General features: G+C 45.6%; 1 protein-coding gene across 1 annotated transcript; it reads right to left on the bottom strand.

Annotated features, from left to right (window-relative positions):
- Positions 1 to 13404: 13404 nt before the first annotated feature.
- Positions 13405 to 16022, bottom strand: LOC135619328 (putative receptor protein kinase ZmPK1). Its single transcript, XM_065121245.1, has one exon. It carries the CDS (start codon positions 15977 to 15979, stop codon positions 13544 to 13546), a length of 2436 nt encoding a protein of 811 aa, XP_064977317.1. The 5' UTR covers positions 15980 to 16022; the 3' UTR covers positions 13405 to 13543.
- Positions 16023 to 16456: the final 434 nt, after the last annotated feature.

Here is a 16456-nt window from a genome sequence, read left to right as displayed (position 1 = left end):
TAATCACCCACGAGCTGCCTTCTCTGCTTCCTTAAGAACGAAGTCAGAGAGGCTTAAACGGTGGAATTTGTCATTTTGTACATTTTACAGTTTAGTCCTTGTTTTTATCATATTCACAATTAGGTCCTTCGGGTTTACATATAGGTCCTCAGATTCTTTCTTTTTCTTTTTTTTTTGAACAGATCTCCCAAATCTTGCAAATAAGTTACCTCTGATTCATACTCTATTTCTTTTGTCAATTTAAAATAAATGCTTACATTATCACCAGAAATTTATACGAAAATTCGGAAATGAGAGGTGTTACAAACCCTCCTCAAAACACCAGGCCTACTCTGAGGTGGAGAGTGTTGGGAAATCATGGGGGGCGACATCATATGCGCTGCGGAAGAACAAGAAAACAAAAAATCCCCGATTCCCAAAAAGATGTTCGTCGTCGTGCGAAGATTGGTGCGCAAAAATCCGCAAAACATGAAACTGCGTATAGAGATTGTGTTACCTAGGGAGATCGTATATCCCTGTTTCCTTGCAGATCCTTAGGAGAGGGTGAAGGAGGATAAGCGTCCTCCTCTCTAGCGGTGATCCACACAGCAGGGTTGCGACGACACTCCTCAAAACTCCAAGCCTACTCTAAGGTGGAGAGGGAGAGGAGAATAGGAAAGGCAAGCAAAGACTCTAGCCTATGAGGCTGTGAATCCCTCCTATGTATAGAGATCCCGTGTCAAACCCTAATGGGTCCTTCCCTAGTGGGTATTGGATCTGCATCCAATAAGACAAGGGCTCCGTCGGATATCTCATATCCGAACCTCTACTCATCGCAATGCCTACCATATGTGTGTGACCCTCTAGGCCCAATATCGAGCTGGCCGTGAGTCATACCTGTCAAAACTCCTTCTAACTCAGTGAATTATTATCTCTGTAATAATTCACTCGACTCATCGACTACGGACGTACTAGGCCACTACGCCGTAGTCCCTAGACGATACAGGGGAATCCAATCCATTGGACTTGTTTGTCCTCAGTTACCATGTACCTAAAGTCCCTCATCCATCTATATCCCAGAGATCGTATATCGAGCATGGTGCTGTCAGACCCATACGGTTTCTACTCAAGTCTCGCTCTAATCGGATTCCCCGGAGAACTCTTTCTCTCTCAATCCGAATGACCCTGGCCAGGGATTTGTCTGAGCAAGAACACATAGAATATTCCTCTCATGACGCCGAGAGTGGATGATCCTCTGTCGACACTCAATAGCCCTCGTAAGGTCGACTACCACTCCCAATGATCAGTTGTACTAGATCTAGGACAGCCAAACCTATAAGTCTGGTATCAAAGAGTGGAGCACTCATACAGGACATCCTTGGTGTCTCAAGTCTAAGGACCAGATACACCACTAGGACTACGGAATCGCTGTCTGACAATAAGGCATTATCAACCATCCAGCATTCCGTAAGCGGATCAATCAGTGAACTCATTCTCCAATGAGCACCTGTACTGTATCCTTAGTGTCCCTACATGAGCAGCTATGAGACCAGCTGCATCCATCATATGGATGGGTATACAGCACACCAGTCTATCTGGTTATCACGATATCCCTCTCAAGTAACCTATGACTGGGATTATTTAGGATATGTGTTTAAAGGTGAATCGATCTCATTATCGTGATCTCATCACGATCTAATTCCCATTGCACAAATCCAAGGACATCACAATATATATATGCATTTATACAATAGTTATAAAGTGATATACGCCAAAATATAATAAGCAAAAAGATTCTGTATCAAGTCACACGTGCCATCACTCACGTGATTTGCTTGCTGGGCACCTATGACTAGCAATCTCTCACTTGACCTAAAGCCAATCACCTATGTGTCTGATCCCCATCAGACTCTTGTGACGCTCAAAGACAATCTGAGACAACGTCTTTGTCCGTGGATCTACAATGTTATCTTCGAATGGAACTCTTTCCACTACTACTTCTCCTCGGGTTACGATCTCTCTGATAAGCTGGAACCTCCTCAGAACACTTCTGATGAGACTCGGGTTCACTTATTTGAGTAATCGCCCCATAGTTGTCGCAATATAAGGAATTCGACTTCTCGCTATTCGGAACGACTCCCAAATCTGTGATGAACATCTTCATCTAGACTCCCTCCTTTGCTGCATCTGATGCAGCAATGTACTCCGCCTCTGTGGTCGAGTCAGCAGTGGTATCTTGCTTGGAACTCTTCCAGCACACTGCTCCTCCATTCAAGGTGTACACATACCCTGAATTCGACTTGCTATCATCTACATCAGACTGAAAACTTGAGTTAGTGTAGCCTTCAACCTTAAGGCTATTACCTCCATATACTAGTAAAAGATCCTTACTCCTTCTCAAGTACTTAAGGATACACTTTACTGCTTTCCAGTGCTCCAAGCTTGGATCCGCCTGATCCCTGCTCGTGACACTCAGAGCATGCGCTATATCAGGCCTAGTACGTAGCATGGCATACATGATAGACCCTATTGCTGAGGCATAAGGTATCATATCCATGTTTGTCCTTTCTTCTAGAGTCTTTGGAGACATACTCGTAGAAAGCGATATCCCATGTCTCATCGGTATGAGACCTCTCTTGGAATTTTCCATGCCAAACCTTTTAATAATGGTTTCTATGTACCTGAACTGGGACAAGCCAAGCATCCTCTTGGATCTATCTCTATAGATTCTAATCCCCAAAATATAGGATGCTTCCCCTAAGTCCTTCATGGAGAATTGTCTAGATAACCAAGCCTTTACTATGGATAGCATTCCTATATCATTCCCAATGATGAGGATGTTATCCACATATAACACCAAAAATGTGATAGCGCTCCCACTTACCTTTCTGTATACACAAGGCTCATCTTCGTTCTTAACGAAGTCATAAGATCCGATTGTCTCATCAAATCTTATGTTCCAACTTCGGGAAGCTTGCTTTAGTCCATATATCGATCTATGCAACCTACACACCTTATCTGGGCAGTTCTTGGATACGAATCCCTCAGGTTGCATTATATACACCTCCTCCTGGAGGTTCCCGTTGAGGAATGCGATTTTCACATCCATCTGCCAGATCTCATAATCATAGTGTGCTGCAATAGTCAATAGAATTCTGATGGATTTTAGCATTGCTACGGGTGAGAAAGTTTCATCGTAGTCAACACCTTGCCTTTGACGATACCCCTTAGCCACTAGCCTTGCTTTATAGGTCTCTACCTTTCCATCTACTCCGATCTTTTTCTTAAAGATCCACTTGCAACCGATGGGTACAATACCTTCGGGCGCATCAACTAGGTTCTAAACCTTATTGGAGTACATAGAATCCATCTCAGAATTCATGGCTTCTTTCCACTTCCCGGAGTCTATACTCATAATAGCCTCCTCGTAGGTTTGAGGATTAATATCCTCTACATCCTTTGCTCTAATATGTCCCACATATCTCTCAGGAGGATGGGATACTCAATCAGACCTGCGTAAAGTTGATACTTGTGTATTAGGTACCTGAACAAACTCGGGCTATAGAGTGGTTCTTGAGCTTGGTTCTCCAACCTCGCTCAATTCTATCATTCTCCCACTATCTCCGTCAAGAATGTGTTCCTTCTCAAGGAACCCTGCTCTCTTAGCTACAAAGACCTTTTGGTCCTCGAGATGATAGAAATAATACCCACAAGTTTCCTTGGGGTATCCCACAAATTTGCATCGCTCTGTCCTTGATTCTAACTTATCGGGGTTGTGTCTTCTAACATGGGCAGGGCAGCCCCAAATCTTAACAACCTTAAGATCATGCTTCTTCCCTTTCCATATCTCATATGGAGTAGACACCACCGACTTAGTTGGAACTCTGTTCATAAGGTAAGCTGCGGTTTCTAGGGCATATCCCTAGAATGAGATGGGTAGGTCAGCGAAACTCATCATGGACCGTACCATATCTAATAATGTACGATTTCTCCTTTCAGAGACACCATTGGGCTGAGGTGTATAAGGAGGTGTCCATTGGGATAATATCTCATGATACTCTTTCCAGTCCGGTTCTCCACCTCATTCTTATACTCTCTGAATTTCTCAAAGGCCTCGGACTTGTACTTCATTAAGTACACATATCCATACCTTGAGAAATCATCAATAAATGTAATGAAGTAGGAGTAACCTCCAATGGCATGAGTTGACATGGGTCCACATACATCACTATGTATGAGTTCCAACAACTCATTGGCTCTCTCGCTAGTTCTACTAAATGGAGATTTGGTCAGTTTTCCACGAATGCAAGGCTCACAAGTTGCATATGACACATAGTCGAATGGATCTAGATATCCATCATTTAGCAACTTTTGAATCCTTCTTTCATGGATGTGACATAGCCTACATTGCCACAGGTATGCACTGTTCAACTCATCTCGTTTCCTTTTGGACACATTTACATTCATGATATGTGGAGTGGTGTCTAACATAAATAAACCATTATGTAATGTTCCTTTCGTGATGATCTTATCATCTAATAATATCGAACAACCATTGTTCTCAAAAATAAATTTATATCCACTAACTGTTAAACATGAAATGGAGATAATGTTTTTGATAATAGAAAGAACAAAATAAAATGCATCTAATGCAATAAAAACTCCACTAGGCAGATGTAGGGCAACCTCGCCAACAGCTAATACAGCAACTTTTGCTCCATTACCCATCTTGAGGTCCATCTCGCCTCTCTCTAGTCTCCTAGGCCTTGCCAGAACCTGCAACGAATTGCATATATGATAAGCACTACCGGTATCCAATACCCATGTGTTATCATAAGAGTCTGACAAATGGAGACTGATCATGAATGTACCTGAAGCTTCATCAAGCTTTTGTTTCGCCCTTTCTGCAAGGTACTCTTTGCAGTTTCTCTTCCAATGCCCATCTTTACCACAGTGGAAGCACTGGCCTTTGTCCTTTGTTGGGTCTTTCTTAGCAACCTTTGCTTTACCTGGTCTACCCTTGCCCTTTCCCTTCTTAAGGAACCTTTCTGCTTTCCTTTTCTTTCTGGTCTCACTAGTATAGAGAACTGGCTTCTCTTTCTTAATAGTACTCTCTGCCTCCCTCAACATATTGAGGAGCTCTGGGAGAGTCACCTTAAGCTTGTTCATATTAAAATCCATTATGAACTATGAAAAAGAATCTGATAGAGACTGAAGTACAATGTTCACACACAAGTTATCCTCTAGGACCATTCCTAGACCTGTGAGTTTCTCTATCCACTCAACCATCTTTAGGACATGGTTCTGAACCGATGTCCCCTCAGTCATCCTAACGCGGAAGAGGCTCTTGGATATCTCATATCGCTGAGTCATTTCCTATTCCTCAAACAATTTGCGGACATGTAGGAGAATGGATCTGGCATCCATCTTTTCATGTTGTCTCTGTAACTCAGGAGTCATAGAGCCCAACATATAGCACTGAGCAAGAGTGGAGTCATCAATATACTTCATGTAGTGAGCGATCTCATCCTCGCTTGCCCCTTCTTCGGGCGTAGGCATCACTGTATCAAGGACGTACACGATTTTCTCCGCTGTGAGAACAATTCTCAAGTTACGGAGCCAATCCGTATAATTTGGACGAGTGAGGCGGTTGACATCAAGTATGCCACATAAGGGATTTGAAAGCGACATTTTCTGAAAATAAAGATGTAGCAGAAATGAATAACAAGCAGATTTTGCAAGAAATAAACTATCAAGATATTGACTTCTATCTTCATATGCTCCCACTATTTTACTAACGAGTCACGCGACACCCTCAGCACGTGAAACGGAAGTCTCCGGCAGACTTCTAGTGGGGATCAGGATCCAATCAGCGTCTTAGTGTAACCTCGAGGGACTCGACCAATCACACTAAGCCTAAAAGGTAGGCAACTCTTGCCGATCACAACTCCTTGTGATTCCCATCCTGTTCGGCCTCCGAATCACCATAGCCTTGAGGGACTCGACCAACCATGATGCTCGGTTAAGTCAACACCTTTGTTACAAGATGAGTCTGATTTGATGATATACCCTCGAGGGACTCGACCAAGAATACCATGCCCTCAGGTCACAGGTCACCAGTGACATCTCTATGTCGTAAGCAAGATAGCGAATCGCGATATAGGTGAGTCTCGAGGGACTCGACCAACTCAACCTACACCGGGAATCGGTTCCTACTCATAACGATGGAAGGCCACGTGGGTCAATCTAATTGCCTCACGTTTACCGATTTAATATTTTCGAGAGATGTTTCTATAATTTGGTCTCCTAATATGACATGTCACACATATACATATTTAATATATATCTACATCGCATGCAAATATATATACATATCTAGTATGTGTATAAGCAATCATATCAGATGATCATGGACCACAACCTAATATGATTAGGCCCGAGCCAGTAGGCCTAATCACTCACATCAAGATCTATGTGTGCAACGATGCATCTCTATGCCCTATGATCGTCCATCTCGTCCTCGTCGGTTCCGTCGACATCTTGATGCATCTCCATGCATCACGATCGTCCGTCTCGTGGGTCCCGCTATCGCATCCACGCTCCCGCTGCGCCTCCTCATGTTATTACAACTTAATCATAGGCACGCAGGCCCGACAATAAACGAGAAATATAATGGAGGTTCGCATACCTCAATAATAATAATCACAAGTACACACATCACACGGTCCATGATCATCCGTCCACACATCATACATCACATGTATAATAATCATCATCATGTACGACTACTAGATAATAATAAAAATAATAATCAACTAAACCATTTAATTAATTAATATTTTCTGAAATCAGGGACATGTAGGGAATTTTGGAATTTATAGGGGTATTTTCGTAATTTGGACAAAAGACAGAAACTGGAATTTCTTAAATTCCGAGGGGTAAAACTATCTTTTTCCCAAAAAACCCTAATGCCCTACTATCCTTTGCTGCTGTCGCCGCCGTCGCCACCCTGCTGGCGACGGCCTATGCCGCGGGGCGAGGGCACTGCCCTCGCCTGCAGGCGGCACGCCCGCTGGCGGCGCTGCCGTTGTAGGTGGGCTCCCCCGCGGGTGCCGCTGCCTCCGCAGGCGGTGCTGTCTCGCCGGGCGGCCGCCCCTGTGGGGGGGGGGGGGGGTTTCGCCCGTGGGAGTAGCGGCGGCAGGCGTCGCTGCCCTACGGCGACAGATGCCGTTGCCCTACGGCGGCAGGCGCCGCTGCCCTGCGGCGCCTCTGCTCGTGGGCTGCCAGCCCCGCCGGCAGCAAGGCTGCTGCAAGCAGACCGCCGACCGGCTGCTGCAGGCACAGCCCCTGTGCTGCCCGCCTTCGACTGCGCTTCACGCACGCAGATCGAGGGCAGCAACTGTTGTTGCCCTTTCTCGCTTTTGCGTCAATGATTTTGACGTCAAAATTCTTCCTAAACACAACACACGCAGTTCAAAACCAATCATTCGCACGAACAACCAAGCTCTGATACCACTGTTGGGAAATCATGGGGGGCGACATCGTATGAGCAGCGGAAGAACAAGAAAACAAAAAATCCTCGATTCCCAAAAAGATGTTCGTCGTCGTGCGAAGATTGGTGCGCAAAAATCCGCGAAACATGAAACTACGTATAGAGATTGTGTTACCTAGGGAGATCGTATATCCCTGTTTCCTTGCAAATCCTTAGGAGAGGGTGAAGGAGGTCAAGCATCCTCCTCTCTAGCGGTGATCCACACAGCAGGGTTGCGACGACCCTCCTCAAAACTCCAGGCCTACTTTGAGGTGGAGAGGGAGAGGAGAATAGGAAAGGCAAGCAAAGACTCTAGCCTATGAGGCTTTGAATCCCTCCTATTTATAGAGGTCCCCTGTCAAACCCTAATGGGTCATCCCCTAGTAGGTATTGGATCTGCATCCAATAAGACAAAGGCTCCATCGGATATATCATATCCGAACCTCTACTCATCGCAATGTCTACCATATGTGTGTGACCCTCTAGGCCCAATATCGAGCTGGCCGTGAGTCATACCTATCAGAACTCCTTCTAACTCATCGAATACGGACGTACTAGGCCACTACGACATAGTCCCCAGACGATACAGGGGAATCCAATCCTTTGGACCTGTATGTCCTCAGTTACCGTGTACCTATAGTCCCTCATAAATCTAATATCCCAGAGACCGTATATCGAGCATGGTGATGTCAAACCCATACGGTTTCTACTCGAGTCTCGCTCTAATCGGATTCTCCCGGAGAACTCTTTCTCTCTCAACCCGAATGACCCTGGCCAGGGATTTTTCTAAGCAAAAACACATGGGATATTCCTCTCATGACGTCGAGAGTGGATGATCCTCTATCGACACTCAATAGCCCTCGTAAGATCAACTACCACTCCCAATGACCAGTTGTACTAGATCTGAGATAGCCAAACATATAAGTCTGGTATCAAAGAGTGGAGCACTCATATAGGACATCCTTGGTGTCTCAAGTCTAAGGACCAGATATACCACTAGGACTACGAAATCGCTGTCCGACAATAAGGCATCAACAACCATCTAGCATTCCGTAAGTGGATCAATCAATGAACTCATTCTCCAGTGAGCACCTGTATTGTATCCCTAGTGTCCCTATACGAGCAGCTATGAGACCAACTGTATCAAACATATGGACGGGTATACAGCACACCAGTCTGTCCGGTTATCACGATGTCCCTCTCGAGTAACCTATGATTGGGATTATTTAGAATATGTGTTTAAAGGTGAATCGATCTCATTATCGTGATCTCATCACGATCCGATTCCCATTGTACAAATCCAAAGACATCACAATATATATATATATATATATATATATATATATATATATATATATATATATATATATATATATATATATATATATATATATATATATATATGCATTTATGCAATAGTTATAAAGTGATATATGCCAAAATATAATAAGCAAAAAAATTCTGAATCAAGTCACACGTGCTATCACTCACGTGATTGGCTTGTTGGGCACATATGACTAGCAATCTACACAGCAGGGCTGCGACGATGCTCCTCAAAACTTCAAGCCTGCTTTGAGGTGAAGAGGGGAAGGAGAATAGGAGAGGCAAGCAAAGGCTCTAGCCTATGAGGATTTGAATCCCTCTTATTTATGGAGGTCCCCTGCCAAACCCTAATGGATCCTCCCCTAGTGGGTATTGGATCTGCATCCAATAATCCAAGCATTTTAGATTAGTGGATCTCTATCCAATAATCTCTCGTAGGCTCTTATTAGATCTCGTCCATAGAATCAAATAATTTAGGGGCTTATTGGATATCCAATAAGACAAGGGCTCCGTCGGATATCTCATATCCGAACCTCTACTCATCGCAATGTCTACCATATGTGTGACCCTCTAGGCCCAATATCGAACTGGCCGTGAGTCATACCTGTCAGAACTCCTTCTAACTCAATGAATTATTATCTCTATAATAATTCACTCGACTCATCGACTACGGACGTACTAGGCCACTATGTCGTAGTCCCTAGACGATACAGGGGAATCCAATCCATTAGACCTGTCTATCCTCTGTTACTGTGTACCTATAGTCCCTCATCCATCTAATATTCTAGAGATCGTATATCGAGCATGGTGCTGTCAGACCCATATGGTTTCTACTCGAGTCTCGCTCTAATCGGATTCTCTTGGAGATCTCTTTCTCTCTCAACCCGAATGACCCTAGCTAGGGATTTGTCTGAGCAAGAACAAATGGGATATTTCTCTCATGACGCCGAGAGTGGAAGATCCTCTATCGACACTTAATAGCCCGAGTAAGGTCGACTATCACTCCCAATGACCAGTTGTATTAGATCTAGGACAGCCAAACTATAAGTCTGGTATCAAAGAGTGGAGCACTCTTATAGGACATCCTTGGTGTCTCAAGTCTAAGGACCAGATATACCACTAGGACTACGGAATCGCTGTCTGACAATAAGGCATCATCAACCATCCAGCATTCCGTAAGCGCAATGAAATCATTCTCCAATGAGCACCTGTACTGTATTCCTAGTGTCCTTACACGAGCAGCTATGAGACTAGCTGCATCCATCATATGGATAGGTATACAGCACACCAGTCTGTCCGGTTATCACGATGTCCCTCTCGAGTAACCTATGATTGGGATTATTTAGGATATGCATTTAAAGGTGAATCGATCTCATTTTCGTGATCTCATCACGATCCGATTCTCATTGCACAAATCCAAGGACATCAGAACTTATATATGCATATATGCTATAGTTATAAAGTGATATATGCCAAAATATAATAAGCAAAAAAGATTTTGTATCAAGTCACACGTGCCATCACTCACGTGATTGGCTTGCTGGTCACATATGACTAGCAATCTCCCACTTGACCTAAAGCCAATCACCTATGTGTCTGATCTCCATCAGACCCCTGTGACGCTCAAAGACAATCTGAGACAACGGCTTTGTTAGTGGATCTGCAATGTTATCTTCGGATGAAACTCTTTCCACTACTACATCTCCTCGGGTTACGATCTCTTTGATAAGGTGGAACCTCCTCAGAACATGCTTAGATTTCTGATGAGACCTAGGTTCCTTCGCTTGAGCAATCGCCCTATTATTGTCGTAATATAAGGAGATCTGCTCCTCGCTACCCGGCATGACTCCCAAATCTGTGATGAACTTCTTCACCCAGACTCCCTCCTTTGCTGCATTTGATGCAGCAATGTACTCCGCCTCTGTGGTCAAATTAGTAGTAGTATCTTACTTGGAACTCTTCCAACACACTGCTCCTCCATTCAAGGTGTACACGTACCCCGAATTCAACTTGCTATCATCGACATCAGACTGAAAACTTGAGTCTGTGTAGCCTTCAACCTTAAGGCTACTATCTCCATATACTATTAAAAGATCCTTAGTCCTTCTCAAGTGCTTAAGGATATACTTTACTGTTTTCTAGTGCTCCAAGCCTTGATCTGCCTGATACCTACTCGTGACACTCAGAGCATGTGCTATATCAAGCCTAGTACATAGCATGGCATACATGATAGACCCTATTGCTGAGGCATAAGGTATCATATCCATGTTCGCCCTTTCTTCTGGAGTCTTTGGGAACATACTCGTAGAAAGCGATATCCCATATCTCATCGGTATGAGACCTCTCTTGGAATTTTTCATGCCAAACCTTTTGACAATGGTTTCTATATACTTGGACTAGGACAAGTCAAGCATCCTCTTGGATCTATCTCTACAGATTCTAATCCCCAAGATATAGGATGCTTCCCCTAAGTCATTTATGGCGAAGTGTCTAGATAACCAAGTCTTTACTGTAGATAGCATTCCTACATCATTCCCGATGATCAGGATGTCATCCACATATAACACCAAAAAGGTGATAGCGCTCCCACTTTCCTTCCTGTACACACAAGGCTCATCTTCGTTCTTAATGAAGTCAGAAGATCTTATTACCTCATCAAATCTTATATTCCAACTTTGGGAAGCTTGCTTTAGTATATAAATGGATCTAAGCAACCTACACACTTTATTTGGGCAGTTCTTGGACACGAATCTCTCAGGTTGCATCATATACACCTCCTCCTCGAGGTTCCCATTGAGGAATGAGGTTTTCACATCCATCTGCCAGATCTCATAATCATAATGTGCTACAATAGCTTATAGAATTTTGATGGATTTTAGCATTGCTATGGGTGATAAGGTTTCGTCGTAGTCAACACCTTGCCTTTGACGATACCCCTTTGCCACTAGATGCGGGATAGGAAAGAAGATGCTAAATTCTGAATGTTGGGCCATTCTACAGTATATTAAATGTAAAGACTAAAATCTGGTTGCCTTTAAACTTTGTTAACCACAATGTCATCGATATGTCCTGTCTAAGTTATAACAGAACTGATACAAGTCATAAAAACAAAATTAAATACAGACAATCCCAGTGTTGTTCCAAGCTCTGATACTGGTTTGATTATTAGCTCTACAATAAGTAGATATGAGGAAAGCCTTCTTAGCAGACTCAATATCATGCCACATAGTATTTGCATCGTCATTCCAATGCCCCTTTGGTTAAAGTAGTTGTGGTGACAACAGTTTTCGTATTAAAGTAGTAATCAAGATTCATGGTATATGACTGCCTCGCTAAGTACAGGTCTACACTTTTAGTTGCTAATCCACCAAATTGTCATGGCCGAGCAACTACATACCAAATATCAAGGCGATGAAATCCTCAAGCTTGCTCACCCACTCAACTTAAAAGATTTATACTAATGTGATCGATTTAGTATAACACTCAACTACTAGATATGGCACTTGATGTATCTTATCATTGCAATTCAAGAAGCACTTTGAAAGAAAGAACATGATTGAGTGTTTGCAATCATCTTTATTTAAGGTGGCATAATTCTGGTACTTTGAGCAGGGGCAAAAAAAGGGGTCCTGAATGAAGAACAAGAAAGATAAAAGAAAAGGAGGGATGTTCATGCGATGGTTGATGCCCTAGTGAGGGAAAAGAAAAGAAACGTGCTCAAAATCATCGCTTATCGATAATACCTACAAAATCTTTTGCACCCCAAATTCATGACAATCGGTCACCGTTGTCTCCTTTTGTTGCGGCATGACGGATGCAGGAAAAGAAATTCAAATCACAAGAAAAGCAGCCGCGAGGAACGAGCAATTACGAATTCTATAGAATGATGCAAACGAAAAATATCGATTCTTCGATCAGGTCAACTAAAAAAGGAAATATCCACACACACACACAAAAAGGACAATGTATTGAAAATGAAGGAGAGGGAGGACAGAGACAAAAGAGCTTACCTCTCCGCATCTTCTTCTGAGGGAGAGAGAGAGAGAGAGAGAGAGAGAGGAAGCCGTCGAAAGAGGGAGAAGAAGATGGGAAAAGAAAAACAAACCGGCACCGTGCGATAAATATACGATACGATTCGAGAGGGAGGCACCGTCCCCAACGCGGAGTGGAGTAGTCAAGACCGGTAGTCGGCCTGCTTCGTGATTCGACCAAGTAGCGGGGCCGGCTGCCCCACTACAAGGAAAAAAGCAGGTAGGGAAACGAGTAGGGCAAAACAAGTGGTGATTAATAAGTGAACTTAATTTCAAGTCAGTCAACCATGCACAAACCCTACCGGCCACGGCGGTGGACAAAGAAAGACAGGGATGGCGACCCGCCGCCATGGTGGTGGTTGGCCTGTCGCTGTGGGTTGTTTCGTAAAACGTAGGTGTACGCTTTTGGCATTAGCTGGAGACAGGAACAGGGGTTGTCGGTGTTAGCGTCACGAGATAATTTGATCTCTCTCCTCACAGCAATCTGATAGCTTGTGCCATGATGTTTCTTTGATAATACATATTTCTATACGTTCTTTTAGATTAAGGATTCAAGCATTCTTTCTTCCTAGGATCGATGCTCTGAAACCTACACAATCATCATCATCTATCATCTATCATCTATCATCTATCATCTATTTAGGGACTCGTTTTAAGGTCCTTTACTGAGTATGGCTTGCTACATGTCTCGGCCACCTGACGGGATCTCATCATCACATGAGAGCAGCATCTGCACCACCGAATCCATAGTTGGCCTTCGATTCCTCTCCTCTTCCACGCAAGCGAACGCGATCTCCATCATCACCATGGCCTGCCTCCAATTTACCTCCCCCTCCAGTCTGTGATCTACGAACTCGCCGATCCATGCCTCTTCTCCGCTCTCCAGCTCCGCCTTGAGCGTCATGATTGTCCTCCGCAGCACCAGGCTCACCTCTTCTTCCACCCCGTCCGCCACCCAGTTGGAGACTGTCTCCCCCTTCACCAGCTCCAGGAGCACCACCCCGTAGCTGTACACATCCACCTTCCCGTTGATGGGAAGGCTCGACGCCCACTCCGGCGCGATGTACCCCCTCGTCCCTCGAATCCTCGATGGGTTGGAGCATTCGCCGCCTCTGTTCAACAGCTTCGCCAGCCCGAAGTCTGCGATCTTTGGCTCCCAATCCTGGTCCAACAGGATGTTCTCCGGCTTCACGTCGCAGTGGATGACCCACTCGAGGCACTCATGGTGCAGATACGCCAATCCTTTGGCCACGCCCACTCCGATCTGGTACCTCTCGCTCCACCGTAGTAGTCTACCGGCGGCGCCACAGCCGAACAAAGCCTTGTCCAGGGAACCATTCTCGACGAACTCGGAGACCAAGAGCCTGTGCGAGCGTTCGGAGCAGAAGCCGAACATCCTGACCAAGTTCTTGTGGTATATCCTCCCGATCAGATTCAACTCGGCCTTGAACTCCTCCTCTCCTTCAATCACGTCCTCCAACTTCTTCACCGCCACCACCCGCTCGTCGTCCAAGGCCGCCTTGTAGACGGCTCCGGAACCTCCCGTTCCGACAACATCCTTGAAGTCCCTCGTGGCTCTTTTCAGCTCTGCGTACGTGAACCTCCGGAACTGGCTCGATATCGCCTGGTATCCCTCGTCCGTCGAGCTCGGCTTCTTCTCCCTCCGGAAGATGAACCACCAACCAGATGCGATGAAGAGAGCCTCTACCGCGAAGAACGCCGAGACGAACCCGTAGAAGTACTCCCACTTGGTCTTTCCTCCCGCTTTACGACGCAACTCGGATTGACCCGCCAATGGTTGCACCTTGGTGCCATTGCAAACAGGTTCCTCAGCCGCCGCTGGTATCACAGGGTATTGCGAGTGTTCTCCTACGTTTCTCGCGAGTTTCATGTAGATGGTGTTGCCGGTGCTCTGAGATGATCTGCCATTGAAGAGGGTGGTCTTGGGATAGCACTCTCCTGTTCCCTGCTTATACCCGAAAGCTTCACATGAGCAGTCCTCGCTGCAGATCTTCCTGCACTCCCCGAACGAAAGACCACTGGTGTAGTTGAGATCGAACCCCCAGAAATCCGTATAGGGAAGCCTCAAGAACCGATTCTGGTGAGGATGGCAGCTGATGTTGTGCTTGCGCCTGCAACCTTTGGTCCAGTCGCTTGGGTCGTTCACCTCGAAACCGGGTGGGCAGGTACACCCCACCCTGGCGGAGTAGACGCAGAGCCCGTTTCGGCCGCAGGTGCCGTGCACGTCGCAGGGCTGCAGAACCGCCTGCCAGGATACCACCGACCAAGTCCTGGTTTGCTTGCTTAGGCTGTAGAGTCGAAGGTTGCCGTCGAAGTCCAGAGTTAGCCTCCTTGTGATCCCATGGCCGTAGTCAGATGCATTGAACTCCAGTTGATCGCTGGCGTAGAAATGCCCCATCTCATCAAGAACACCATACCTGGTGCTGTTGTAGCTGGTTCGACCGTTCACCCACACATTGTACATGGGATTAGGCCAGTAGATGCTGGAAAAGTCGGGCCCGTCGTAGATGAGGCGGAGGACGTTGTCCGTGTCGAAGTAGAACCTGTAGTAGCCAGACGAAAGCAAACCCGAAGCGGACGCGGAGACCAGCGGCGTGCTCTTGGTGATGGGTTGCATGGGGAGGAGAGTGTCGGTGGGGGAATCAAAGCTTTGCCACAGAGTTGTGTTGTCGGCATCGACCACCACAAGATTGCCGGTGTTCAGCAGCAGCGCGCGGTCAGCGGAGCCGGAGCTGGTGTTGCTGCTCCACACCAGCGTGCCGTCGAAGTCCGTCAGCGCCAGGCGCCCGCTCCTTTGCAACGTGATCCTCGAGCCGCGCCCGTTCACGAGCTGGTCGCGGTTCGCAGTCCAGGCGACGGTGGCGTTGGCGGAGTTGGCGAACCAGATGGAGAAGGCGTAGGCGTTGGAGCCAGCCTTGTAGAAGCCGCAGGCGAAGGACTCGTCCTGCGAGACGAGGATGTCGGTGTCGTCCTCCACGGAGAGCGATGAGCCTCTGGTGAGAGAATCCCGGCGAAGGGCCGAACAAAATGGAGGAAGCGTGGAGACGACGACCAAAAGAGCAGCGAGGATGCAGGGACGAGAGAGCCTCTTCATACTGCACAAGTCGAAGATTTGCCTTCCCTACGTTTCTCTTTCTCTTTCCTCCCTTCCATCAAGAGTTTATTCTATAGTGTATGCATCATATACGTCGTCTTCTGATGTGATGAACCAACGATCATTTGGAAAACATCAAGTTTAGATGACGATCGATGAGCACTAAACGTCAGCCATAAAGACCGCAGAACGTGAGTTGACTTGGACTTGACCCTTCGCTAGTATTGTCGACTTGCACGCCAACCGATAAAATATATGAGGTCGAAAATGTGGGCTAAGAATAATTAATCCCCCGTTGTGAAGGTTTATAAGACCGACTTCCAACATATCAGATTGATAACAGATCAAGTCTAAGTGATAGTAATAGATCTTATGATCATTTATTACTAATAAAAGAGAGATGAGCCTCACAAGAACAAGGAAGGGGAGAGTTATTAACTGTAAAAGAAAAAAGAAAAATGTTGAGAAGATGTTCAT

This window comes from Musa acuminata, chromosome BXJ2-8, assembly GCF_036884655.1.
Source record: "Musa acuminata AAA Group cultivar baxijiao chromosome BXJ2-8, Cavendish_Baxijiao_AAA, whole genome shotgun sequence".
In the NCBI taxonomy this organism is placed as follows: Eukaryota; Viridiplantae; Streptophyta; class Magnoliopsida; order Zingiberales; family Musaceae; genus Musa; species Musa acuminata.
The sequence above is the reverse complement of the archived record's forward strand: the minus strand, read 5'-3'. Positions and strand labels throughout refer to the sequence as shown.

What these genes read in the sequence shown, in the direction of transcription:
- LOC135619328 (XM_065121245.1), bottom strand. Translation starts at nt 15,979, where the DNA reads ATGAAGAGGCTCTCTCGTCCCTGCATCCTCGCTGCTCTTTTGGTCGTC.